This window comes from Lissotriton vulgaris, chromosome 2_2 (genome assembly GCF_964263255.1).
Source record: "Lissotriton vulgaris chromosome 2_2, aLisVul1.2, whole genome shotgun sequence".
Lineage (NCBI taxonomy): Eukaryota > Metazoa > Chordata > Amphibia > Caudata > Salamandridae > Lissotriton > Lissotriton vulgaris.
In genome coordinates this window covers 75,730,877-75,758,602 of record NC_141688.1, presented here as the reverse complement: position 1 = coordinate 75,758,602, position 27,726 = coordinate 75,730,877, and the positions used below count along the sequence as shown (strand labels likewise).

Genomic DNA, 27,726 nt, shown 5'->3' with positions numbered 1-27,726 from the left:
AGATATGAACAGAGACCCCAGCAATTAAATAACTTCAGCCATATCATGGACCACGCTTTGTCAGGTCAACTTGTGTCTTCCTAAACAGGTAACCTGCACTATGCCCTATATGCCTCAGTATAACCCTCAACCTTTAACTTTACCTAATCTCTTAACCCTTATGTGACGGACTTTTCCGTTTATTGATTGCTCTGGGACTTTTTAGACCAGTTTAAGTAATTAGTTCTTTCTCTCTCACTAGGTTTAGTAATCAGCCCAACCAACCTTCCCCCCCCCCCCCCCCCCCTCCCCCTTCCCCTCACGTCCTGACGAAGACCCGCGCAGTAAGGGAATACTGTCCTACACTATTTGGGTCGAAACGTAGACATCTATCTACAACCAAGAACTCCTGATATTAGCTTGATTGTTTCAGCAACCTAGGAGTTTCTTTTCCTCAAAAAAAAAAAAAAAATTTGATGATATGTGCATATTGTATTTGACCTCGTGTATGTGGATCAATGATAATTATGATTTGACCTGTGGATTTATGCATATGAAATCTGAAAAGTGATATGTAACTATCAGAAGTGTGTTTATCCCTTGCACTTCTTCCCCTTTTTCCCTGTGGGCGCATTTAATTTTGTATATATACTGATTCTTCCATCATTGAATGGCTAATGGTGCAGTGAGAATAAAAACACTTGGCACCTTCAATCGTTTTTGGATTAATTCAATATAAAAAAAGTGTGTGATTATGAACCAATAATTATATGTTTTGGTCTGGGACCCCTGTATACCTATAGCGACTGTTCACCCAGGTCCCACTGACTATATGGGTCAACCCTAATTTTTATAACACACTGCAGACAGAAAGCAGTAGGCAGAAGTAGCCTAACGGTAACAATCGGTATGGTATTGGTGGATATATAGATAATGTTTTCAACAGGTTTACACCTACTACTATGGCACCCAAGTAATTTTTGTAATCATGGTACTTGGGGTGCTGAACGTAGGGTCTCCCCATACAATTGCCAACAGTTGTGTAATTGAGGAAAGCCAGTGTAAATGCATTATGAGTAAAATTCTACAACTGTAGCAGAACAACAGTAACAAATAGCATGGTACTGGGGGATGATTGACAATGTTCCCAATACGTTCTTATTCACTAGGATGGCATTTAACTATTTACAATCATGGTACTTGGTGCGCTGACGGTAGGGTCTCCTCATACAATTGTCATTAGTTGCGTAGTTAAGGAAAACCATTGTAAAAACATTATGAGTAAATACTCTACATCTATATACACATACACACCACCACTCCAATATGGGGTTGACAAAAAATCACGGAATGGAGCTGGTCGTCACAAGGTCACAAGGCGGAGTCACCTGTGCCCTTCCAGTTTACGTTTTTGAAGGAGCACGCGAATGCCACAGGCGAATGAATGGAGCGCAACCTGTATTGGCGCTGTTAAGCGGTAAGAGTATGTGTGTGTGTTGAAGGGCGGTGAAAAAGCCCGCCAGGGTTTACAATTACTAAAGGAGGCATTGTAGAAGTGGGTGTAATGGGTTTTAGTGATCAATAGATTTCAGTGACTAGGGATCCTTTTCACAAAGTTGGGGTACCGCGGACGATGGATAGGAACTGCATCGGATACTGAGCAGGACAGAGCCTGAAGCAGCGCACGCTGCGCCAGGATATTAGAAGAAAGACCACACCAAGCGGTATACAGTGACTCCAGGAAATCGAGGAACCCGAAAAGGTATCCCCACTCGCCCAGCTGAGGACAGAGCTACACAATAGCTACAAGTACCCCACCTAGGATATGATACGTGCCAAATAAACCATGGGAACCCTCTTAAGGAACAACCCTGCAGCAGAGGACAAAAACATAAAGGACCTGCGTGAAGTACCACAGATGGCTACCAGTCAGCAAAAAATACACAGATGGCCCAATCTGAGGAGCTACATGGATGTGCTAACAGCCAAAGCACCACACCACAAAAACAAAAGGGCTGTAATAGCAGCCAACAGTACAGAGGGGCCAACTGAAGGACCCCGAAGGCACTTCAAGCCACACCGAACACATAAACGTGGCCAACCGGAACACCAGGCCTAAAGCAAAAGGCGGGATAAACACCTCCCATAAAGCACCTAAGGACCAGCAAGCTAAGCTTATGGAGGGGGAAGAGGGCGGAGCCCCGCAAGGAGCCATTGAATGGCCGAATCTGCATGGGTGTTAAACAAGAGAACCCCATCAAAAGGAAGGTCAACCAGATGCTCCCTAACATTCTCCGGCGAAACGCTATCCGGCAATGAAGCATGGAGGCGGAGAGCCACAGAACTCGCCATAGCGCGGCCGAGAGAATCAGCAACAACCAAGGCCGAATGGAGAATAAACGCGGCCAACTCCCGGCCATCCAACACATGGTGCCGCAGATCAGCGCAGACACAGTCATGTGAGGAGCTAGACATAAGGGACTCAGCGGAATCCCATAGGCTGGCGGTAGCCACGGCCAACACACAAAGTGTGTTGAGCACTCGCAAAGCAGCACTAGAAGTGAAGATGTTACGCCCAAAAGATACCAGCCACTGGGCCTCTCGTGACGGAGGAAACAACTCTGATGGCAAGGAAGGAATAGCTGTCTGCAGGAGAGGGCCCTGAGCAGAAGGGTGGAAAGAAAGGCATACTGGATCGTGTGGAGCAGGGCGGTGGCGGTGGAAGAGCGATTGAGGCATCGGATCCCCCGTGGTAGGGCCGCCCCTGGCTCCCAGAAGAGAATTGTGGAGCGAAGCTTCAAATGGAAGAAACAGCTCCCCTCCACCAGAGCCCTGGTGGAGGACTTCCAACAAATGGTCTGTAGGGAATGGGGTGACCAGGTTGCCCAGGCAAAGGCGACACACCGCCTCCGTAGGGGGAGAAAGCAGTTCCTCCGTGGAAGACGGCTGTAAACCAAGTCGTCAATGCCCAAGTCCAGCAAGAGGAAGAAACTGCCAGCCCCTATAGGGCGGAGGATCCATGGACGAGGGGGGGCCTGAGGGGCCTCCGGCGAAGACGGAGAAGCCTGCCGAGCTAACAGCGAGTGGCGAAATAGAGGGACGTGGGTTGCGGCCGCGGAGACGGCGAGGAGCCCTCCCTGGAAGACGCCGGAGAAAAAGCAACAATGCTGCGCCCAGTCTCCGGTGAAGAGGAGACAAGGAGATGACAAATCTTCGGAGAGGAAGGGACCACCGGAGACGAGTCGACGATCCAACGCCGGGACCGCGCCTTGGAGTCCACCACAGGCACTGGTACGACCTCGGCCGGAGCCGAGGAGGCCATCCGTGGTGCTGAGTCGACCTCCACCACCACTTGCAACTTGGGAGAAGGGGGCGGGGACGGAGCCGGAAAAGGTGCTGGCTCGACCTCCGATGAGGGAGCCGCCTGCGTAGAGGACCGAGAGGGACTCGGGGATGCACCCTCGGGTCCCGGCCACCACACGCCAGGGCCGGGGAGGAAAGCAGTCGGCACCGGAAAGCCGCCGGCTCGGCCTCCGGTAAGGCAACCGCCTGCCTAGAGGACAGAGGGGGACTCTGGGACAAATCGTGAGTCTGGCAACCTCCTGCGACACCACAGGGACCTACGCGAGGATTTGCGGCGAGTAAGGGACGCCGTGGGTCGAAGAGGGGAACCCTGTAGGGCAGCACCTCGTTGACACCACACCCCCACAACCTGAAGCCGAACTCGTCGGCAACGCCGTGGGAGGCCCTGCATCTGGCAAGGGATCGCGGATGTCCCAGGAAGAGGAGGGGGGCCAAGGAAGCCTGCAAAGCCGCAGCGTAGGCCTCCATTCAGGCCCTAGTCGCCCAGACGCCAGGAAAAGGCAGATAGGGTGGCGACGAGCGAGGGCTCACGTCCCAAGGGGAACCCGTGCCCTCCGCAGAACGAGGACCAGGGCCTCGGAGACAAGCTGTAAGCCTTACCGCTGGACGAGCGACGCTCATGGGGCCTCGGTGAAGGACGATGCCGCAGGAGGAATCGGTGGTTGCTGGCCCCATCCGAGGTAGGAGATGGACGCGGTGACGAGACCAATCTGGACAGACCGGCCGAAAGTAACTTCATTCAGCGCTACATCGGCTTCAGATGCTGACAAGCGTAGCAGTCTGTAGAATCATGGTGCTCGCCCAAACACCACATACAAATAGGGTGAGGGTCCGTCGCTGACATCTGACGCGTACACGAAGTGCACGTCTTGAAACCCGAAGGCATTCGCACACTGTTCCACAACGCAAAAGCGTCAAAAAGAAGGCCTAAAAACAGGCCAAAGGACAATCCGGATCTGTGTTGCAAGCGGAAAAGAAGAGAATCGACGTCAGCGTGCCAGGGTGAGGATTATGTGACCTCGCTGAAGTCATGCCAGCGGACATCGTCAGGGCAGAGTTACGTTGTACCGCCCCCCGGCACGCAGAGATGCTGTGGCAAAGAAAATTTTCCAGATCCAGTCTCACGCCTGGGGATAATTCTACGTTAAGGAATCTGCAGCTGGTAGTCTCTATCAGATACAACTGTCTGAGTGTGCTGCCAAATAATAACACTGGCACTTCTCAGAATAGAAAGTTTAAACTTAAATTATTTGAATTATCACCACATGCAAATTCAAAGAAAGAATGGCTACTTTGACTGGACTCCGCAGTGACCCTAATAATCCTTTCATCATCTCTGCTATTCTATGCATTCTGTCCTGTGAAACCATGATGCCATCAAGGACCATCAGCACTAGCAAGGTTGCACCGCCAGAGGGGGGTACCCATCATATTACTTGATCTAAGGGAAGGTGGCAATCTCTTCTGACCTACGAGGAACCTATGTAGTCTGTAACAGCACACTGGTGTTCCCAACAAACACAGTGATCTCTTCAGTCATGTCTGTATCAGCACTTAGTCCGGAAACCTCGAAGACAGACCTGGGCTGCTGTCTTGGCTTTCTACAACATTTCCATTTGCCCCTTGAGTTGCGCATGAATTTCACAGTAGTCTGCCTGAATGTTCACATTTTCTGGAGCTGTAAGGTCGCTACAGCTATGTCCCCACCAACATGTAATGTGAACTAGTGCCTCTAGAGAACATACACTGTTTTTGACACCGGTCCTGCAACTTTCCACTGACTTCTCCACTGCTTCCAGGTTTTTTGTTTTATTAATAAATCAACTATCCCAAAAAGTCCAGTTTCTCACATTTTGTGCTTCATTCTGAAATTGCACGCCCACCACAAGCTGTCATACAGCAGCCTTGTTAACAAACTGGGACCGCAGAGTGACCACTCCTGCCACAAAACTCTCAGTCTGCCTGACCTACCCTACACTAAGCTCCATCTAGTAGAAGGGATCTCCATTAAACCCACTCTGTGCAGTCACTATTCTGAGGACCTTGTTGGATCCGATTCTAGATTTTGAAATTACAGTGGTCCAGATGAGTCAGAAACCATTCTGGCAGTGATGTGCTGTCTGGGATCAGTGGTTGGGGAAACTAGCTTTTTGCTGGTTTCACCTCACCTTTTGCTCCCATTATAGCTAATAAGCACTGGTGTAATGGCTCTGAAAAGTCCTGAGCCTTGCTAATCAGGTGTCAGTGCATTTGCTCTGACCCTAAAAAAGGTACATGGCTGATTGGCTGTTACCTATTTGGCACAGCCTAACTTACTTGTAAGTCTCTAATATATGGTACAAGGGGTACCCAGGACCTGTATGTTGGAGTAGCCGCTCAGGCACTGCAAGACTTGTTGTACTGTCGAGTGGAACAGGGTAAAACATGGCTCCCAGTCTGCCACTGCTAACTCCACTTTAACATTTTAATCAATGGCAAAGCCCAAACTCCATTTCTATTGTGTGCATGTCACCCCTACAGCAGGCCTATCGAGTCCCAAGGCAGGGTGCAGCACATTAGTAAAGTAGAATATGTGTTTAGCATGTTCTAACAGTAAATACCTCAACTGTTGTTTTTACTGGGAGAGGAAAATTGGCAAGTACAGAGTAGAAAGAGGTTGAAAACAGCTGTACTGACTTCTGAATAGGACAATCTAAATTGGTACTTCAAGGAATCAAACAACTCAATACATTAAGCCCAACTTGATGCCCAAATTAAAAGTTAATCTAACTTATTTCAGTAGAAAGCTGGCTCTCTATATAGTGTCAACAATTGAAAACATATTTTTGACTAAATTCAATAGTGGAGTGCTCGGTGGAATCACTTAATAATGGAGTGGTACAGCAAATGCAAAGCCTTGTATCCCACCGCTGCACCACCAATGTAGGAAGCCGGCTCTCTTTTCAATGCATCAAAATGAGATGTGCTTTGCAGAGAGTCCAGGTATCCATTATTAGTGAACAGGAGCTTGCCATATTTGTAGTAGTGTGGTCGAGCAGCTTTAGGCTTTAGGCTTATCAAAGGCTTATAAGCATTTGTAACACACACAGTCAATAAATGAGACACATTTAATATGGAAATCCGACACCAATTTAGAAAATACCATCCATTTTTATGTTAATTTAGACACCAAGATCCACGAGGTTAGGTAAGTACTTGTCAAGTTAGCGATTTTCATTAACACAGAAAATACAGCTGTGAGATTTGAGGCATGAGTCTTGCATGTGGTAATGTGATCCTACGGGAGAAAGATGTACTGCATAGGGATACTTGCCATGGAGTTACAAGGTAGTTCCTTTGGACTTAAGGTAAGTAGGGGCCAAGGTTCTTAGAACCAACCGGCAGTTTGGGTTTACCTGCCCTTGTGTGTCCAGGTGCAGTGGTGCTGGTTGCAAGGGTAGCCTTTACCTTTACCTTGACCTCTACCGCAATTACAGTAGAAAACCTGTAACAGCAAAATGCTGACAGTGGTGACTTGGGACCAAGTCCGTCGGAACCCAAAGGGGGAGGGCTCAGCTCTTGAGGGTCTCCGAGTAAAGTATGTCCTATCAGTAGGCTTGAACTAGGGCTGTGGGGCTCAGATGCAGAGGGGTTTTGACAGGGTCACTTGCATTGGAGGCTCTCACTTGTTATGTAGACATGGAGATGGGGAAAGAACATGACTGCAGGGCTGGCCTCAGTGATGTGGACGTCCCTCATCGGCAGGTCAACCTTGGTGGTGTAGGGTCTGTGCTGGACACTGAACAAGCCTTGGCTGCTTCAAGGCGTCAGGTACCCTGGGTATTGGTGGAGGGCAGTTTTCTTAGCCCTAGCATCTATAAACTTGGTGGGGAAACGGATGGGACCTCCTGGGCATGGTGACCTCCGTCTGGGCAGTTGCTGCATCGGTGGACCCAGTGGTCTGCAGATCGGTGAACCGGACGTTGCGGTCCTGCAAACTTCAGGGAAGTGGATCCTCTACTTCATGGGAGATGCTGACAGATTGTCTAAGTGCTGGCAGCCATCTGAGGCTTTTGGAGGATGCACAGCTGCAGGAAGAGTTGCGTCTTTGCAACGGTCGAGATAGAAGCAGAAAGGCAGGGTTTGGAGCCACGTCCACAGCTAGTCCACAGTTCTTGCATTCTTCAGCTCTCCTCCTTCTTCTTTGCTCAGGTGAATCTGAGTTGCTGGTGTCAGGAGTCCACCTAAATACTGAATTCAGGGGTGTGAAGGGTAGTAGTCAATGGGCTACCTACCCTTGGGTCACTACACCCCTTTATGACCACTTCCTGTGGGGAGTGATCATAACCCTGTCCCAGAGTTCCTAATTCCACCAAAAATAAGAAGTTGGTATCCTTCTTTCATAGAGCACATCAGGTAAACCACCTTAGGGGTGTGACTAGCCTGGTGGTGCAACACGCCTACTGCAAAGCTACTTTCTCGCCTGTCCTGGTGCCAAATGGGCTTGAGGACAGGGGGTGACAGCTCCCAGGCCTGGGGGAAGTCAGGGTCACAAATAAAAAGGCAGCAAGGGCTTTGAAATCCCCTGACCTTGATATGTTAAATTACTAGCCATCCTGCAGGAGGAGGTGTGAGCACCTTCCTCTGGAGCTGGCATTGTTTCTAGCTTCAGAGAGCGTGGGTTCTCACCGCAGGGATCCTAAACCTCATCCACAATAAGGAGCATAAGAGGGAATTACCAATCAGGTCGCCCTCCACTCATAACATCATAATATATAAATGACCTGATTGCACTAGAACACCAACCCTTTTCAAGGATCCTGAGGACATAATAATATCTCTGCCGGATGTAATGTAAAGTAAATGAAAACGTACATGGAGCAGTCTGAGGACCTGGTGCCAAAGCTTGAAAACAGATTCACACAAACGAGGTGTGATATGACTTTTGATATGCTGTCAACAAGAATCAGACAGATCAACAGAAAACATTGGTCGCTGTTGAACACTAGTGAGTCCAAAATGCCACCCCACGATTTTCATTCAGGAGAGCTCCCAACTTGAAAGACCGGTTTGTCCATACCCGCCCCATCCAACATATAAGAGGGTATGACATCCTGTCTGGTCACTTCCCATATGGTAGCTGCTCGGTGTGTGATCTAACGGAGAAAACAAAAAGTGTGCAGTTGACGAACGGCAAGATATGGCACTTGAACAAATTTAGCAATTGCAATACCACCAATGTAGTATATAGACTCACCGGCACCTGTGGACTGCATTACAGTGGCCTAACATTCCGTAAAATCAAAGTAAAGATTCAGGAAAATATTAGCACACTGAAGGCATGAAAACTGACCACACGATTAGTTCGCCATTTTCAAGAGCAGCGACACAATTTCAGGGACTTGAGAAGGACAGTACTAGAAAGAGTAGTGGGAGATGCACATAGTGTGGAAATCATACTGGCTAGAAAGGAGGCATAATGAATCTTTTTAGAGAAGGTGGACCAAGTGGGCCTGAATGACTGTATTGAATGGAATGAAGTAGGCAGTTAGTCCATCTGAGAGGTGTACTATGTGGTGTTTGAGGGTCTAATCCAAAAAACAAAACAAACCTCCTGTCTGAGAATAATTGTGGTGGTTAAATGCCACAGGTTTTAGTATTCTAAATTATATTGCAGCATTGTAATTGATGGCAGTGATGGTAGGTGTTTTTCTATATAAACAAAAATTCTCCATCAATAAATTCTCTGCCACTGCAGACAGAAAGCAGTAGGTAGAAGTAGCCCAACGGTAACAATCTTTATGGTATTGGTGGATATATATAGATAATGTTTTCAACATGTTTACACTTACTACTATGGCACCCAAGTAATTTTTGTAATCATGGTACTTGGGGTGCTGAAGGTAGGGTCTCCCCATACAATTGCCAACAGTTGTGTAATTGAGGAAAGCCAGTGTAAATGCATTATGAGTACAATTCTACAATGATGAATCTTGGTGGGACCTGCTGGGTCACTGGATGTGGGGTGGGTTGGGGTCAAGCCCATTTTCAGCCCTCATAACTCAGGGCTCGATCGCACTTCGGTAGCTTTGAGGTGCGGAGACCCCCTATCGACGCTCGACCCCCACTTTGCCCTTAAGTCACACCTGCGGTGGCTACCTGTCAGGATAGTTTTGGCTTCTTTTGTGGGTGCAGTTTGGATGGGAGCTAGATGGTACTATTTGGGACCTGTTCTGGGGAGGGTGGGGGATGTGCTCAGGGGTTGTATTGTTGTTGTTGGGGGGGGAGGTACGCCATCGGTGCAGGGCATTCACTGTGTTTACCAGTACTTGAGCATTGCTGGGGGAGACTTGGAGAGATACCATGGGACAATGGCTGATCTATCCACTCTGAAGTGCATGACCTGGAATGTGCGCGGGCTGCATTCCATGTCCAGGCGACATAAGGTCCACGCTTACCTGGTGCGTAGGGGAGTGCAGATTGCGCTTCTACAAGAGACACACCTTACAAAGACAGAGGGATTAGCGTTGCAGTGTAGGTGGAGAGGGCAGTTATACAACACCACATACTCAGCTTATGCTAGGGGCACTTTGATCTGGGTGCGGGCCGGAGTTCCCCTTGATCGGGGGTGATTTCAACTCGGTGGTGGACGTTGATCTCGACAGATCTCACCCTCCCCTTCCGGACTCACCAACCCACCGGGTAGCAAAGGGTAGACTGGAATGGCAGACTAAATGGGGACTCACGGACATCTGGCGAGCCAAACACCCACATGCCCGAGACTACTCCCACTTCTCCGGCATGCATGAACTGCATGAGCGATTGGATGGGTTCTTGGGATCGGCGGAGCTTATGTCCGCGGCCGCGAGGTCCGAGTATTTAGCGAGGACTATCTCCGACCACAACCCTCTACTGGCCGACTTTGGGTGGCTCCCGGGTACCCCCTGTATTCCGACTTGGAGGCTACGCCCCGAGATACTAGAAGATCTGGTGTTCCGAAGCGAACTGGAAGACAGAATCGCTGCGCACTTCACGGAGAACGAGGGTACGACTGGTGCAAGGGCCACAGAAGGGGATGCATTTAAAGTGGTAGTTAGGGGATATTGCATAACGAAGAAGGTGGGGATGCGACGGGTCCTTCTCGAGGACCTTGGTAAAGCTGATCGGAAACTCCGCGAGATGGAGCTCCTCCGTCCCGGCCACCCGGAGCTTCAACAACAGGCTGCGGCGGCAAAGGAGGCTGTAGCTGTTGAAGTTGAACGGCTACGTAGCTTCGACTACAAGGCCTATCTGACCAGGTCGCTCGCTGAGGGTGATAAATCGGGAGCGCTCCTAGCCTGGCTGGCTAACCCTACGAGGCGCACCTCTCCCACGGTAGCTATGCGGGATGCGGAGGGCATAGAGGTTTATACCCAACCCGAAATCCTTAGCTGCTTCCTGAGCTACTATGAAGAATTGTACCGAAGTAGGATGTCACCGGACACTACCCCCATTGATGACTTCTTACAGGATTTACCTATCCCCGCTCTGGAGCCTGAACAGGCGAAGGAATTGGGGAGAGACGTGGAGCTGGGGGAAATCCGCAGCGCCATAAAAAAGATGGCACGGAACAAGACCCCAGGCCTCGACTGACTTCCAGTGGAGTTCTACTCCACCTACATTGACCTCCTGGCCCCATGGCTTCTGATAGTCTACAGGGAGGCGAAGCGTCTGGGACGCCTTCCGGGTTCAATGCGTGAGGCCCTGGTGGTCCCCTTGCTCAAACCCGATAAGGAGAGCAACGACCCAGCGTCTTACAGGCCGCTCTCGATGCTCACAGTTGATTATAAGATTTTAAGCAGCATCCTGGCCTCAAGGAGTGTGAGGAGGAGTGGGGGCTGGGCATACCCAGACACGTTCTATCCTATATTGCACTACAACAGAGGCTGGCTGTGAGGGACCTCACACAGGAGCAACGCACTATTAGATCGTGCTGGAACCGGGTGCAACGCAAGTCGGGAATGAAACACCCCTACGCCCCAGAAATCCCACTTGGGATGCTCACTGCATTACCACATGGTGGCGATTGGTCACAATTACGGGTTTGGGAGGACGCGGGCATACAGATCATAGGTGACCTTTATGAGGATGGAGTGCGGTTGCCTTTCCAGGCGATTCTAGACCGCTTTGACATCCCCCGCGGCGACTTCTTGCTCCATGCGGCGGTCACGAGGGCACTCCAAGCGCACTGGCAGAATGGTTTTGAGGAACCACAGACGTCAGCGGCGTGTCAATATGTCATGATGGCGGCGGGAACGATCAAAGCCGTAAAGTGCTTGTACTCCAGGATGGTCAACGAGCCGTAACCTCCATTGGACACACTCAGGACCCGGTGGGAGGCAGACATAGGGAGGGACATCCCGGAGACCACGTGGGCCCAGCTGATGCGCCGGGCCTGGAAGTGCACGCGTAACGCTCGGTTCCATTTGGTCCACTTTTAAATATTGCATCGCGCCTACCTGACCCCGGAGAAGATACAAAAATACTTTGCCTCTGACATGGCGGCCTGCCCTAGATGCCGGACGATTGGGGCTGACCTTATCCACATGCTATGGTCCTGCTCCACTTTTTCCTCCTATTGGACGCTGATAGGAGACACCCGTAACAGGGTTACAGAGCGGTCCCTACAATTTGACATTGCGGTGGGGATCTTGCACTGGTTTCCTCATACCCCCAAAAACAAAGTTACCAGTAAATTTATTGACATGGGGCTACTCCTGGCGAAACGAGAAATAACTCGACACTGGAAGGCGCGAGTTGGTCCAACAGGCACTAAATGGCGCAATGAATTTCTTAAATGGGCTGAGGGAGAGAGCACCCTGAGGTATCAGCTAGCGAGGCGGCAGCAGAATGAGAAGGCGCTAGACTCAGCACAGGCGTGGGAGGCATTGGTGCAGGCCCTGCGCGATCACAACGCACCCAGCGACACCGATAGTGATGCCGATGGGCAGCCTACGTCTCCTTAGTGTAACAAAGACACGGTATTCCCATCAGGATGCATAATGTCTCCTACCACACGCTCTTTGCACATTTACCAGGACACCAATGGCGGGGGCGTGAGGGGGGAGGGGGACAGAGGGAAGAGGGAGCATCATAAGCTTCCTAATGCACTGTTTAATTATTGCACTAGACGTTTGGACATTAGACCTCTGGGTGTGTTTTGTTTAATTGGATGGGGGGGGTTTCTTTCTTTTAGAAAAGCAGAAGTGAAACTTTAATTTATAAATGGTCATATTTAGTAGGCCGCTGAATCCGCAAGCATCGCTTCAGCAAAAATTGCCGCCCGACCTCCGGGTTGTGGGCTGAATGGCCGTGTATCCGTGTTACTTCATCGTTGGTGTTACCATCACCGATTGCCTTATTGCTGACCAATGTGTAACTTTAACTAATCCCTGCAATAAAAATATATTTAAAAAAAAAAAAAATGAGTACAATTCTACAACTGTAGCAGAACAACAGTAACAAATAGCATGGTACTAGGGGATGATTGACAATGTTCCCAATACGTTCTTATTCACTAGGATGGCATTTAACTATTTACAATCATGGTACTTGGGCCACTGATGGTAGGGTCTCCTCATACAATTGTCATTAGTTGCATAGTTAGGGAAAACCATTGTAAAAACATTATGAGTAAATACTCTACATCTATATACACATACACAACACCACTCCAATATGGGGTTGACAAACAATCACGGAATGGAGCTGGTCGTCACAAGGTCACTAGGCGGAGTCACCTGTGCCCTTCCGGTTTACATTTTTGAAGGAGCACGCGAATGCCACAGGTGAACGAATGGAGCGCAACCTGTATTGGCGCTGTTAAGCGGTAAGAGTATGTGTGCGTGTTGAAGGGCGGTGAGAAAGCCCGCCAGGGTTTACAATTACTAAAGGAGGCATTGTAGAAGTGGGTGTAATGGGTTTTAGTGATCCATACATTTCAGTGACTAGGGATCCTTTTCACAAAGTTGGGGTACCACGGACTGGGTGATTTGAGTTGTGAGTGTCTCAAGATGTCCGATGGTGGTTGCCTCATTACTTAAAAATACGATCACAATACAGATGTGCTCCTTTGCTAGTCGGTATAAATACAGAAATATCAAGCAGGGCAAATCGATGAAGGGATGGCATAAAATCCCCCCATTAGATGGGGAGTATGCGAAACTCTCAGCAGAGTGTACGCACTTATTGATATATATGTGTGTAAATACCCACAAGTTGACAGGCGGCGACTGCGTGTGTTTACAGGGGATGCATGGCAAACCAATTGAGAACACTCCCCAGGAGGTGTGTTGCCGGTATTAATTCTGATAGCAACCACCTGGTAAATATACTACTACTACTAAGCTGCATGTGTTACCGTCTAGGCAAAGTTGCCTGGTAATGTTTTAATATTTCTTCATTGGTTGGCACCATCTTTCTTCTTTTATGTTTGTCAATCGCCATAGGCCAAGCTTGAAGTACCAGTGAGGAGAAGACTGGCCCAAGCCCTGGTGAAATTGGTGCAAGGTATTGGCAATGAAACATGTTGGCCTTTCCTAATTGAAATTGTCTAAAACATACAGTTCTTTTTTAACTTAAGTGTGCTCACAGCATTCAATAAAGTATGCTTATATGTGTGTGAGCCACAACTCATTGTAGCTTGGAGAAGAGAGTTTACCTCTTTCTCAATACGGGGTTCAGTTGGTATAGAATGACACTAGCACTATTTTTGCATTCTTTCACAAATCAATTTCGTTTTTTTCTTTATTGCTCATCATAAGTCTGACACCAACTTAATTTCTTCATGGTCGTGAAAGTCACCAATGATGAAAAATGTGAACAAACTAGTGAGTACCAACCAGCAGGTCTCTTGTTGAAGCTTATGTGAGGTATTTTCTGACCTTTCGCTTATTTTTCGTCTTGATTACACTAACAAGAGGATTGGTGCTGTGGTACATTGACAAACAGTAAAAATGGACACCCGGATCCGGCGGTTATTGGCATTTTTTAGAAGCCAGCATTTGGGCAGAGATATTATTATACTGTCCCCAGGATCCTTGAAAAGGGTCGGTGTTCTAGTACAAGCAGGTCTTTTATATATTAATGGGTCAGAAACAGGTCTGTGATGGCAGACTGGACGAGACCGGTCAGCAGCACTGTAGATTGTGGTAGGTTTTTTAGGGGGAACCTCTTAGGTGCCCTCTGGGTGCATGTCATAATACATCTTGCACTGAAAACAGTACCTATTTATTAAGAAAAGGTGTTTGATACCAAACTCCATAGGTTTCACTAAAGCCATCATGTTGCTAGGGAACCCGTAATGACCACTGTACATTACATATACTTAAGATGCCTTCCCTGTATTGTAGCTGGAAAATCGAAGCCAGATGCTCCCAACACTCACATAATAATTCCTTTGCAAAATCAGCACAGAGGATATGGGCACCAGGGAAGGCCACCCTGAGAGGTATGCTCATGCGGGATTCAGCAATTCACAATTGAGAAATTAGTGATACACAATCTTGTTAAGAGACGGTAGTACGTGATATTACTAAAAAAATAAGTTGCTGCATCCCACAACGGATTCCCTAGGTCAATTAGAGCAAGCAAAATATGATCTTAATTCGCATTTCACTACGCAAGCAAAATATGCCCGCCTTCGTTTTAAGTGGCGTCATCATGAGCAAAGTGAACTGGCAGGTTTCTTGCAGCTCAATTGCAAACTCTGCTATTCCAGCGATTCATAGCGAAACTCGCGGTTTACTCCACACCCAGTCGAGAAACGTTGCACACTTATTCTCAGTACTTTATAGTTCAGTGGCCCCTATTGGTGGCGCTTCTGAACAAGATTATTTTCAGGGTCTCCATTTGCCTTTCTTGTCCGAGGAGGGTAGGTAGCACCTGGAGGGAGAGATCACATTTGAGGAGATCTCAGAGGCCAGAGGAGTATGCTAAATAATAAACCCCCAGGAGATGTCGATTTCCTGATCGATTTTTAAGATAAACGTAGAGTTGATGGTTCTGCTTCTTTATAGGCTTTATAAGGTGCTAGAGTGTGATGCTGTCATTCGCCTAGAGTTTAAAAGGGAGATCATCAGTGCCTCATCTTGAAGCCCAACAAAGATCGTACAAATTGTGCGAGTTATCATCCTATTTCACTTATTGATGCAAATATGTAGAAACTTGCTAAGGTCCTTGCAGCTCGTTTCAAGAGAGTTATTCCTAGACTGGTACACAGCTCTTAAGTGAGTATTGTTAAGCCTGCTGGGTGCTTAGATATCTTTAAAATTCTCATGTCTTAGCAACCCCAGTCTGTCCTCCGACTATTAGGGCTGCTTGAAAGAATTTGCACCGACGTTCCAGAAAGGATAGTGAGGGAATCCTTTTAGATCCAAAACCATTTAGATGGGCTTTGTGGGAAGAACAGGGAATTAAAACAATTATAGACCTTCTTGATGGGACTCGCTTTATTCTTTTGAGTCGATAAAACCAGAATTTTCTCTTCCCCAGTCATAATTTAAGAAGTATTGGCAGATGCACAATTGCTTGAGAGGTAACCTAGGGTGAGATGAGAAACATCTCTCAGCTTCGCAGGTCGTAGACTACCTTTGATTGTGGGCCCTTTCTAAAGGTAGTGCGTCTAATATATATCAAATACTTATAGACAATTTACACTCATAGGAAACTTGTCTTGAGGCTAAATCCTATTGGCACGAGTGGTTAGAAGTGGAATACTCAGAGGGCGACTGAAAGGAAATCTTAGCGTATCATGATCGTTCGTTCATAGAAGTGTGCTTAAAGCTTGCTTATTTTAAAAGTCTTCACAATTGGTCTGCAAAATCTTGTCTAGCTCCCAAAGCGGCATGCTGGAGGTGCTCTAGCGCAGCATGTGATTTGTACCAAACACTTTGGTCATGCCCTGCATTAGATACATATTGGTGATGTTAATTTCAACTCGTTTTATTACTTTTGAGGAGTCAGATAAAACGGCTCTGTTACATGACTTTGTCGATTGGAAAATACAACTTTTCATTGGTGTAGAGATGCATGGTCAAGATCTGTTTTTTAGGTCAAAGGTCTACTGCACTGGTGCCCATGCAACAAGGGGTGGATAGCTGAGGATTTTAGATTACTTACGTGTGAACGCCAAATTTACAGGGTTCAAGATCAAATACATGTTTTTGATGAGGTTTAGAGTCCTTTTTCAAGACTTTGTGATCACTGGCTCTTTTCCTTTGGCAAGTGACTAATTATTTTTTCCATTAAACTAGGATGGTGCTTTGATTGCTTATTTTAGAATTAGTGTTTGGGGTGAAAAGCTTGTGGTTTGTGGTGCTATATGATTGTTTAAGAGGATATCCCAGGTTTAGCTTAAACTGTGTCAGTTAAGTATGATGACTTTTCTGCTCTTTATTTATTTAAGTTTTCTTTTCATGTCTTTCTCTCTCTTCTTCCTTTCTAATGATCGATTATTCCTTATTTGGATCTAATTTATTGTAGTGTTTATGAAGTACATTGTGGGGGTACTTTAAGTTATTAAAATTGTTTTGGTGTATTATAAAAATACCAATAAAGCAATGTTAAAAAAGACGGCTTCCCTGTTCACTTGTACCATCTAGTAATTGGACTAGATAGCACAGAGGCCTATCTGCCCTTGCGGATATGTCTGCACCCTGCCTCAGGGCTACAAAGCCTGCTGTAGGACTGACTACATCTATTCCATGCAGTGACTTTGGCATGGCATCCAGTGAGTGTGTTGTGTTTTCAATCATGGTTTGCACCATGATTCAATCTGCAATGGCAGGCTGTATGCAATTAGTATGGGAGTTACTTAGGGTGGCTTAACACATGCTACAACCCTTAGGGACCCTCTTTGGTACCCATGCCCAAGCTACCAGGGGTACCACATACTAGGGATTTATAGGGGTGCCAAAGTATGTGACAATGGTGTTACAATTAGACCATTTTATCTTGTTTTAAGGTAAGAGCACTGGCACTGGGGTCTGGTTAGCAGTGACCCAGTGCACATCAGTCGAAAAACATCAGTACCAGAGGCAAAATGTGGGGGTGACCATGACAAAAAGGTACACTTTCTACAATTGCAACGTACAACTTTTAAAAAGTTGCCACTCTGTTGCACAGTCTTCCAGTGACAATTTGCTGAGGCTTGCCAAAAGACAATCTTCTGCCCTCCTGGAAAGACATCGCTTAGTGACTTCCAGGAATAGAGGCCTATCACTGGAGGAGATGTTACCTCCTCCTGGCAGAAAGACAGACTCAAAGAGGAAGCCACCTTCTAAGGGCAAGCAGCGAGCCCACATGGGCGGGACTGCCCTTTTGTCTAGGCAGACAGGCTGGGAGCCAGGAAGAGAGGCGATACCAGTTGTCAAATCACTTTTTCCGTGACCATGTGCCCACAAAAAGCCATACCGCAGGGGAGGCCCACCAAGCTCTTGAGACCGAGAGAGGAGTTCCCCCATCTTGAGGTTGGGTATAAAGGGGAGTCTGGGATAACTAGATGTCACGCTTCATAGGACATTGCCATCAGCCAGAGGGGCCCTGGTAGCCCAACGACCTCCCCTAATGGCACTTTCTTTGCATAAACGGGACATCCCTGGCACCCAGAACTCTGATCTCGCTTGACTGGAAGAACAGAACCAAAGGAGGACTGCCCTGCTGATCCTGGAATCAGTGAAGAGGCAGCATGAAAGTTGCTTCTTGGGCTAGCAAAGGAAAGGGCTGTACCTGGTATGCCCTGCTTGTGAAGCAGTAATCCCCGAGCCAAGCTTGAAGTGAAGACTCCAAGAGTCAGTTGGCTGACTTTCTTTTTCGAGTCAGGTCCAAAGCCTGAGAGATATGTGCTTACCGTGGAACATGTGCTTACAGTGGCCAGTTCTCTGATGTAGGACATTAAAGCTGCCCCTGTGTACATGCCCCTAAGTTAACACTGATGTCAAAATCATGGATTGACTTACAAACAATGAATATTAAAAACGTCAAGGGAATGCATTTCAGTGATTTAGTTCCTCTCCTATTTTACCTGCTTTACTTAATCATGCATTCCCCAAGAGTTGGCTACTTTATAGTGCTGTTGTTTATCTGTATTTTTTTCTGTTAGTACTTTGATGCTTGAGTCATGCCAGGTGTTTGAGTGGCTTCGAATGAGCACGCAGGCACTAAGGATAAAGCCAAACAAAAGTGCCTGTCAGTGGGCTGGCCTCTCTGCAGTGCAATGTTTGTGTATTCCATTTGCAATTGAAATTTTGTGGATATGTATGTGGGCGCACACAATGTCAAAATATTTGCAAGGCAAAAGTAAGAGAAATTAAATTGCTTAAATTTCAGAGAGTGCAGTGCACGATGGGGGCAGTGAAGTGACAGATGCGAGGAAGTGCATTCGGGGAAGAGTGAAAAGAGGATGCAGAAGAGGAAAGAGAGGGGGTTGAAGATGTGCAGATGGACAAGATATGCAAAGGATACATATCAAACATAAAGCACACATAATTGAATGTCAAAACTCCTTCCACAGTCCTCAATGCTATTTAATTCAAAGACTCACTATTTCAGAATTTAAACATTTCCAATGTTAATTTTTATAAGAAATCATTGTTGTTACTCATTTATCTCAAACAGCTAACACCCAGTGACAAAGCCAATCATACTGAAAGGATTTAGCCGTATGTCAGTGCCATTCATCTGGATAAAATTACATCTCAGAGAGAAACAAAAATATCGGTCAGGTGGCACACTTTCACACCTAAGTGATTGTGTCTTCATAAATGTACTGTGTGCTATCTCTATAACGGTTGTCTGTAGAAATGCATTTGACATGTTCCTTTATAGAGAGCACCCACTTTTTTCATCTCACTTAAAGACCTGTCTGAACATATTTCTATAGGACTGGTTACAGCTAGCATCTGTGGGTGCTTCTCGAAGTCTGGTTAGAGCATATTTTTCCAAAGTTAATGCTGCATATAGTCTAAGATACTGGACAAGCAAACATTTTAAAGGTCTAAAGTTGTCATGCCTAACAAATAACACATTACAGTAACTGTTGAACAAATTAATGCACGATATGGGGCTGTTTTTATTGTGTTTAATATTTCAAGACTAAACGTTCCCACTGCCTAATAAGCCTTGTTTTATCACTACATTCATTTGCTTTAAAATGCACCAATTATCAATCTTTATTTAATTTCTTTCTCAGGAGGGGGACTTCCCCTGGACCCCAGGTTTGTCCATTGAACTTGTTCACATCGCTTGCTATAATAATCATGCCCAACGTTTACACACCACCACTTTCAAATGTCACCAGCTGTCACTGCTCACTAGAACCGTGGAGTGAGGTGGAGCCCTAGGAAGACCCCCATCGACTGCACTGCATCTTCAGCATCATGCATCTCTTGATCAGGACCACTCCATAGATTTCAATGGCAAGTAGCCATTGACACTGGACTGGAGACTGCTTTTCTTGAGGGCGTAAAGGTTTTGTTGGACCTTGTTTTCCCTTTGACTGGCTGCTTGTCTAAGAAATCGCATATCAACCTTGTAAAAGTGTTTCTTGAAAATTCATTAAATTTGCCAATGATTGTTTTGGTATCCATAAATGAATAGAAATATAATCTATTTTTTTTAATTGGTGTCAGATTTCTTGAGTGCAGAGTTTCATGCTTCTTTAATTGGTTTGGTGCGGTTTAAATGCTTTACACTAGTTCCTTTATGTAAGCTTGACTATTCAGAGACACAGCTACTCATAGTTGAGCTAATGATTAACAAACAAAACCTGACTGGTCCTTAAGGGTGCTGGTAGTCTATTACACAGTGAGGTCTCACAACCATACCATATAATACGCGCCATTTCCTCACAGGTGGTTACTGGACCTGTGTGCCCATTGTCTTCATTAAAACTTATTGTCTTAAATTCCTAGCTCAACATCTTCTCATCTGTGGCAACAAAGATGGAATCTGATCCCACCGGGGTTCCCAAATGAGGTGCTAAGTTGCCCATGATACAAACAAGGATTTAGACATCTTGGATCCTTACGGCGTTATGGAGATCTCTGCAGTATGCCATAGTGATGGCAGACTTTTTATACAAAAATATACTCCATATTCTAAATGATGGTTTTAGCAGAGAATGATTTAGTCTGATAGACCATGGACCCTCAACTCATAAATAAGAGATAGAGTATTTGAATCAAATGGATTTTAAGACACGTCAAAACTTTGATTTATAATCACCAATGCAACAGTTTTGTTGAATATTTCAATCGAGGATTAAAGAGTATTTTCAGCTGGCTATGATTAATATGGTGGTTGTGAGTAGTGTGGGCAACACCACAATCAAGTATGGGAGTTTGTACTTTGGTGTTGCTGAGAGAAAGGGTGGCATTAAGTTGGCTCCATAAACAATGGATGGAAAGAGAAAAGGTAGATTTGGAGTGTATATTTGATGTTAGGAAATGTATGCTGCATAAATACAGAGTTATCAGAAAGGCTGTTGACGTTAAGGTTGGAAATTTTGGTGAGTTAAATGTGATGGTTGGATGCGCAAAGTGCAAAGAAAGGTTTCAAAGCGAGCGTGGGTGGTAGAGGTCAAGGTGTGAGTGTGGTGGCAAAAAAAGTCAGTGGTGCCACAGTGTATGAGAGTGTGCAAGGCTCTTGGTGTGAAGGATGCTAGGGAATGTGGCAAGGGACAACATGTGTGCATCATGGAACAATCCAACCTGCTAAGATTCAATCAAGGAGGGCAAGTGAAAAAGTCTGTTGGAAAACCAGGTTATCTATCTACTTGTCGAAGTAACAGGTTTCGTTATTTCCCCATGTTGATTAAACTTCAGTTTTAATTGACTTTTTCTTTCTTTTCCTTATATAATTTTGCTTATTCCTTGTTGTTGACAGTGAATGTGAAGGGTTGGGGGAAAGTTAGAGGTGATTCAGGATGTGGAACTTAGACAGTAGAAAGCTCATAGTAAGTCATGGTAGTGATTGTTGCTACCTGGGCTCAGAGGCTAATGGGCCTGTAAAAAAGTTAAAATTAAAATATATTCTCTTTGTTTCCTGGCTCAGCATCTTCATTTCAGACTAAAGCGCAATAGAGTTATGGCGTGGAGGGTCTGGCAACAGCAAGCCTAAGCAAATCCCTCCCACCAGTCATGCCTGAGCTTCAGAGGTTTCCTTTATACTGTGCCCAATGTTTTGCTTCAAGTCCGCTCAAGAGGGGTCTCCCCTGATCCTCATGATCATCGCCTTCACACAACTGGTCACTCCTGCAGCATGCATTGCACTGCGGTACACTGAACCCTAGACACGGTCTCTGCAGTGAAAGGCAGATTTGGGAGCTCGGAATAGAGCTACTAGTCTTCGCACCGCTTGGCTCCCCGTACATTTTTTCACATCTAAAGTCCTTTGCCATCTGCTATATAACCTTTACATTTTACTAATTTTCATAACACAGATATGTACATATCATCTTTAAGCTTTACTCTTTAAATATACATACATTTTCTTTAATTTTCAAATCCTCAATAACATCCACACCCTTAATGCTTGCAAAAACTTCAAGGTTCACTCACTGTCAAAAACTAAAGAACCACTAACCACCTCAAACAAATGTTGAAAAAAATTAATTTTCAGATGTGGAAATTGGTCTTCTGCCCTGTATGCCCCGTCTGGAACACAGAAGGAGTACATGCATTCCCATGCCCCCAACAGAGAGTACAGAGAGTAAAGAGCTTGGGAATGTGCTTCGACGCAGATCTAACTTTGGAACCACAAACAAAAACTGCTGAGAAATTGCCTATGAATATGCTCATAACCTTAAAATTGATTTTTCTCTTCCAAGGATTTCCCACAGAGATCAGGCCAACACTATGTTAACTGTCTTTACCCAGAAGGTACAAAATACCTTCTAAACAAATTACAATGGATACAAAATTCAGCAGCCAGACCTCTTCTGCATCTAACACTATGGGATCAGGTTACTTCAGCTGATGCTTCACTAGCTCCTGTTTCATGTAGAATCACTTTTAAGGCTCTGCGCATTACATACAGAGCGTGCCAAAGAAGTGTTCCACCCTAACCAACTCAGCACTACTTCTGCTCCCAGACCTACACAAAAATTAAAGTAACACACTTAAACAAATAATGACTGGAAGGACGTTCATTTAAGAACTTTCTACTCCTACACATAAGGAAAATATAAAAACACATTGGCTTTGGGAAGGGCATAAAACAAATTGAGGGTTTAGACTCAGTATGGTCCTTATCTCTCAGCAAGACATTGAAAAATCTCAAACAGCGGCGGGATTGCGCTTATAGTGCTTCATGTGGCGCTGACCCCTTCAAACACTACTCTGCAGAAGACCCTCCTGGCACGTTGTGAGTGAGAGTTTGAGTCCCCTAGGGTGGTGAGGTCCGTTAGAGGCCATGAACACCTGTGCCTGTCTTGATGAGGTCCTGCACAACGAGATTGCAGTAGGCGCTTATAGGGCATTGTGTGGCCCTGCCCCCTTCAAGCGCCACTCTTAAGGAGCGCCACCTGGCGCGTCATCGCCAGGAGACTGGACTGGGCTACCCCCCTTTTGTCTTCTGCTGGCTTAACCTGGCCTTTCGCACCTAAATGATTGTGTCTTCATAAATGTACTGTGTGCTATCTCTATAACGGTTGTCTTCTAGGAGGGCATTTACTCTTTTGCTATTGGGCGATGGGCAAGCGTAAAGCAACTCCTGCAGCATCTGGATCCCACACTTGCCCCACTATTGATAACTTTCTGGTAGATGCAGTTGAAGTCATTGCTAAAGAAATCCCTCTGGCCAAGAGAAGACTATCTAGCACAATGGACGAAGGTGCTCCACAGCGGTCATTAGTATCCCCTCCTCATTTCCGCAGATCCATATTGTCGCCCCACCCTACTGTGTTAATTCTGGAAATGTTTCAATTTTTTAACCTCCCAGATTCCATGCTATTGTGGGTAATACGGAAGTAGCTGCCATGAACCGTAGGTCTGGGGAATCTAAGCCAAATTCTAGGGTTGTTTTGGATACTTCTGCTCTTGACTCCGGTCCTGACGCTAAACGCAGGAATGGGGTGGCTAAGACCAGGGCGAGACTGGACAGCATTAACCCATCTCACAATAGTGTTAGTTCCCAGTTTGCGCTTCTACCCCCTTTAACACTTGATGGTTCCATTTGGGATTCTATTAGTTACCAATTGAGTGAGCTACTCAAAAGCAAACTGCGCCCCTTGTATGACCATTTATCTGTCATTGAGAATGCAATGGGAAGGACTGGTAAGGGTGGCGAGTCTTGCCCTAGTGATATTTTGAAGACGGGGAATAGCACAGGTGCCAATCCGATTCTAAGGCCAGTTTATTAGACGTCCCCACTAGTCCTAGCCAGAATGCTGCACATGACAGGGGGAAATACTGGCAAGTGTCCTGTTCACTTCCTGGTCCACCGGTTGCTTGCATCAGTAATGGCCGCCACAATTCTGGGAAGACAAAGAAGGCTAGTTCACCCCCTTCGAGGCTGGAGGCTTTTGATAATGGTGTATCGCTCTTGGTAAAAGTCTTAGCACCAGCTTTAACCCTTTATATGGTGGTCTTAGCCAATGTTCAAATGTATCTACTAGAAGTTCAACAATCACCATTGAATAAAATAGGTAAGTCATCCTCTAGCTAAATAGGAATGTGGGGATTGGGTACAATCTGCATACGAAAATGATCTTTGCCGGAAGCGTGGGGGAAATAGGGCCACTCCCAAGAAAATCTCAGGGGAAGTGTGTTATCATTAACTTTCGAAGACCCTTGATTGCTGGGGAAATACTCTGATTAGTTAATCAGGGTCCAGATTGCTCTGGGCATGTTACTGCCATTCTGCTGGGTTATTTCTACAGGCACCTCCCAACCCTTTGGCCTACCACAGGCTTCAGATCACATACATTCAGGAATAGGTTCAAGGTTCTAGTGGGGCTGGAGGACATTTATTGACAAGAGAAGCTGGGATCCAATATGTTCATGAGGAGATGGTACTCTGTTAATCCACCTTATAGTCTTCCAGTTTCACTTGCTGCTTCTGATGTGCCAGGCAGAGTGGCATTTACAGGGCTCAACCAACAATTGTGGTTCCCTCATTCCCCACTACAAAGGTTTGGCCCAGATCAACTCTCCAGCCCCAAAGGTGAATGTTCAGCTGCAGACAGTGCTTCTTCTACCAGTAGGAGATTCCCTACCAATGTTGTCAGCCTTGCCTTGCATGATAGGTCTTATTTAATCCCGGCTACCCCGTCCATGTTGGCTACCTCACAGTGACAACCCCTGTCTATTGGCAGCAAATAGTTGACTTGGAAACTATCAGTAATGAACAGGTTACAATTCCAAATACTCAGTTGCCCGTAACTACTACAGTAGTTCTTTGGAATATGGCTGGCCTAAAAGCAAGTTGTCGCTAACTCCTAGGTGTGATTTATTGATCACTACAACATATGCATGATCCAAGAACCCTGGCTTATCCTACCATACTCCTGCCAAACCTGGTAAGCTTGGAAGGTGTATGGGAGGCATTTGACTTTGGTTGATGTAATCTTTAAATCGTAAAATCTATCCTCTGGTACTCGAGCACCCTTTTCTACAAGGTATTGAAGTAAACAGGGGCGAGGTATCAGTGTGTTGCTCTTTAACATCTTTGCTGGAGGTTCAAAGGGGGTAGAGCCTCAGAGGCTATCCATTTCTTTGAACCATACTTGGACAACTTCAGATCTGGCACCAACTTGATCATTGCAGGGAATTTTAATACCACCCTTGACATAAAAGTAACAGAGGAGGATGCAGTATGGGGCATTCACTCGTTCGAGCTTGTTCATCAAAATATTAGCCCAGGGCATGGAGCCCCACTCTTTATGATCCTGTTATCAGCCCCACAGATGTGCCCAGGCCCCTTCCTCGAGCCCTCTCACTGAATCAAAGAGCACCATTTGAACTGTATATGGTAGGCCTGGTCATCCCCTCTCTCTCTCTCTCCCTCCAGTGTGTGCCCCACCCAGCTAAAGAAAAGCAGCAATCCAGAAACCTATCTGGTCTCTCTACCCCCACTCCATGTTTCACCATGCATGCCTGGGTCTCCCAAAATAGAACCCAGTGCCTTCCATGATTGTACCAGGCACATATACACCCAGTGCATGTATACAGCATACATTCTAGCCTCCATGTACTGCACCTTTCAGAGGCGTACATACATCCAGCACTTGCATTCAACATGCGCACAATGCCCATCACTGTATCCTGTATGTACTGTAAACTCATAGACACACATACACCCAACACTTGCATTTATCATACACACACTGCATCCTTCATGTATTGTTCAACTCACAGGTACACCAGCAGACAGCATAGGCATTTATCCTGCACGCACTGCACTCTTAATTTATTGCACCACTCACAAGTACACATACACCCAGCACATGCACTTTTCCTGCACACAATGCACGGTCTGTAGGTTACACTCCAGTGACACAGGTTAAAAAGGACCCGTTTGTTGCTATTGATCACTACACGGTAAGTTGCCACCACCGCGCTCCTGCAACTTAACTCCTGGTGAAGGCAGTAGCCTTCCACCACTTTGAGGATAGTTATTTGGGCACCCCTCCAGGTCTAATAAGACCACAATAAGACCACAATTCTTGAGACAGGCCTATGTCATGGTGCACATGCATGATCCGTGTTTGCCTATTACAATAAAAATCAGCATTAGGGATTCAGACGCCAATACAGTACAGAACAGGAGTGCACATCCATTACCATGCAGAGGACTTTTCCATTCCAGCAATGCTCTACACCTTTCTGGCCTTATTTTTTCTTTTTTTGGGCTAGAGCAAGGCCAGGGTGTTTCCCTCAGCCAAACAATATTTCAAAGTGCCTATTTATTTTAAAAACAAGATTGAAAATTCGATCTACTCCTGTTTTGTTCTTGTTTAAGTAATGAATAAGCTCTGAGATCATGCACATGGGGCGGGGAGATCAACTGTTTCAAAATGAAATGTAATTCCCACAATTAGGAAATTAGAAAAGCCATTTGATTTTGAAGGAATTTTTGGGTGTTTTTATACAAAGCCAAGCCTTCAAACAGCAACAAATATAAGAATACAGAAAGTGCATTGCACTGAAAGGAATAAAAGCTAGTTGTTAAATCATGCTTGGTGAGTTTTCAGATCTAATAGCAGATTAGGACAAGCAGTCACACCCATATCTTCTAGCAATTTACCGAAAATACGGACAGTCTTCATCCTATTAATTTTCTATCCCTTACCCGTATCGATGTGGCAGTGCCCCATGGCATGAATGACGTGCTGACTGTCTCCATTCTTTTGGCTGAAGAAGTCAGAAGCCAGCTTGTGGGCAGCCGCATATGTGGAGGGATCCGAGTGGTTACAGAGGTTCACCATCTGATTGGATGTATAGAGAGCTTGGAAGCTGCGCTGATTCTCCTCACCAAGCAACTGTGGAGAGAAAGAGAAGGGTTATTCCCAACTAAGTTGAGTGGCTTACAGTAGCGGTTGCTACCAAATGGGGGTGGTGGGACAGGGGGTGGGTAGGGGAGAGAAAAGGGACAAATGCACTTACATGAGGGGAGCCAATCGCTGCCTCTCCTCCATCCTCTTCTCTTCTCTTCTACAGCGACAGGAAGCACCCAGCCTCCCAGAATCCCCAAACCAATCACAAAGCTGCCTGACAGCAGCGTTGTGATTGGTCTGAAAGACGTGGATCAACAATACAGCCTTATTGAGAAAATGCATCGTACGCATGACTATTTGGCTGGCCCAAGACGACTGGCCAAAGGGTCATGCGCACTTAGAAAAGGCCTACAACTAACTCCCAGCAATGAACAGCTCATCCCCACCCCCAACCAACTGAGCCAGTACGGCAAAATAAAATGATAACAATGTTGCGTAATTATCATTTTAGTTTTCGATTTTGAACTGCTCAGTAAGCCGTAGGGTCTGCGTCTTAGAGGAGGAGCCGCCACTGGTGGTTTATACAAGACCCTAGATACTTCTCAGAACAATAATCAAAGAAGAATGTAGGATGCCCAACAGCGCTTCCAACCTGCTGAAAGCAAAAAAGGAAACAAAACACACTGAGCTGCGGTGCAGAACGGTCACCTACAGCAGACTTCAAAGGAGAACTAAGGGTGGGGAAGCGCAACTTCACCCCACACAAACACCAATTTAAGATTCTTCCTTATCACAGATTTGTGTGTTCAAGGATAGTCCATGAAGTGGATGATGAGATTCACAGAAAAACAAAGAGAGAAGTCTAAACAAGGAGAGTCAGGGAATGGATAAATCAACAACTAACACTGCTAAATAAAAGAATAGGCTGGAGC

At 46.1% G+C, this 27,726-nt stretch overlaps 1 protein-coding gene across 1 annotated transcript in view; it reads right to left on the bottom strand.

The window, feature by feature from the left end:
* MAN2C1 (mannosidase alpha class 2C member 1) overlaps nt 1-27,726 on the bottom strand; it is a 362,406-nt gene that overhangs the window by 178,054 nt on the left and 156,626 nt on the right. The window contains exon 6 of the mRNA XM_086959311.1: nt 26,650-26,839. Within this exon, the coding sequence (XP_086815437.1) occupies nt 26,650-26,839 (190 nt within the window). The remainder of the gene's footprint in view (nt 1-26,649; nt 26,840-27,726) is intronic.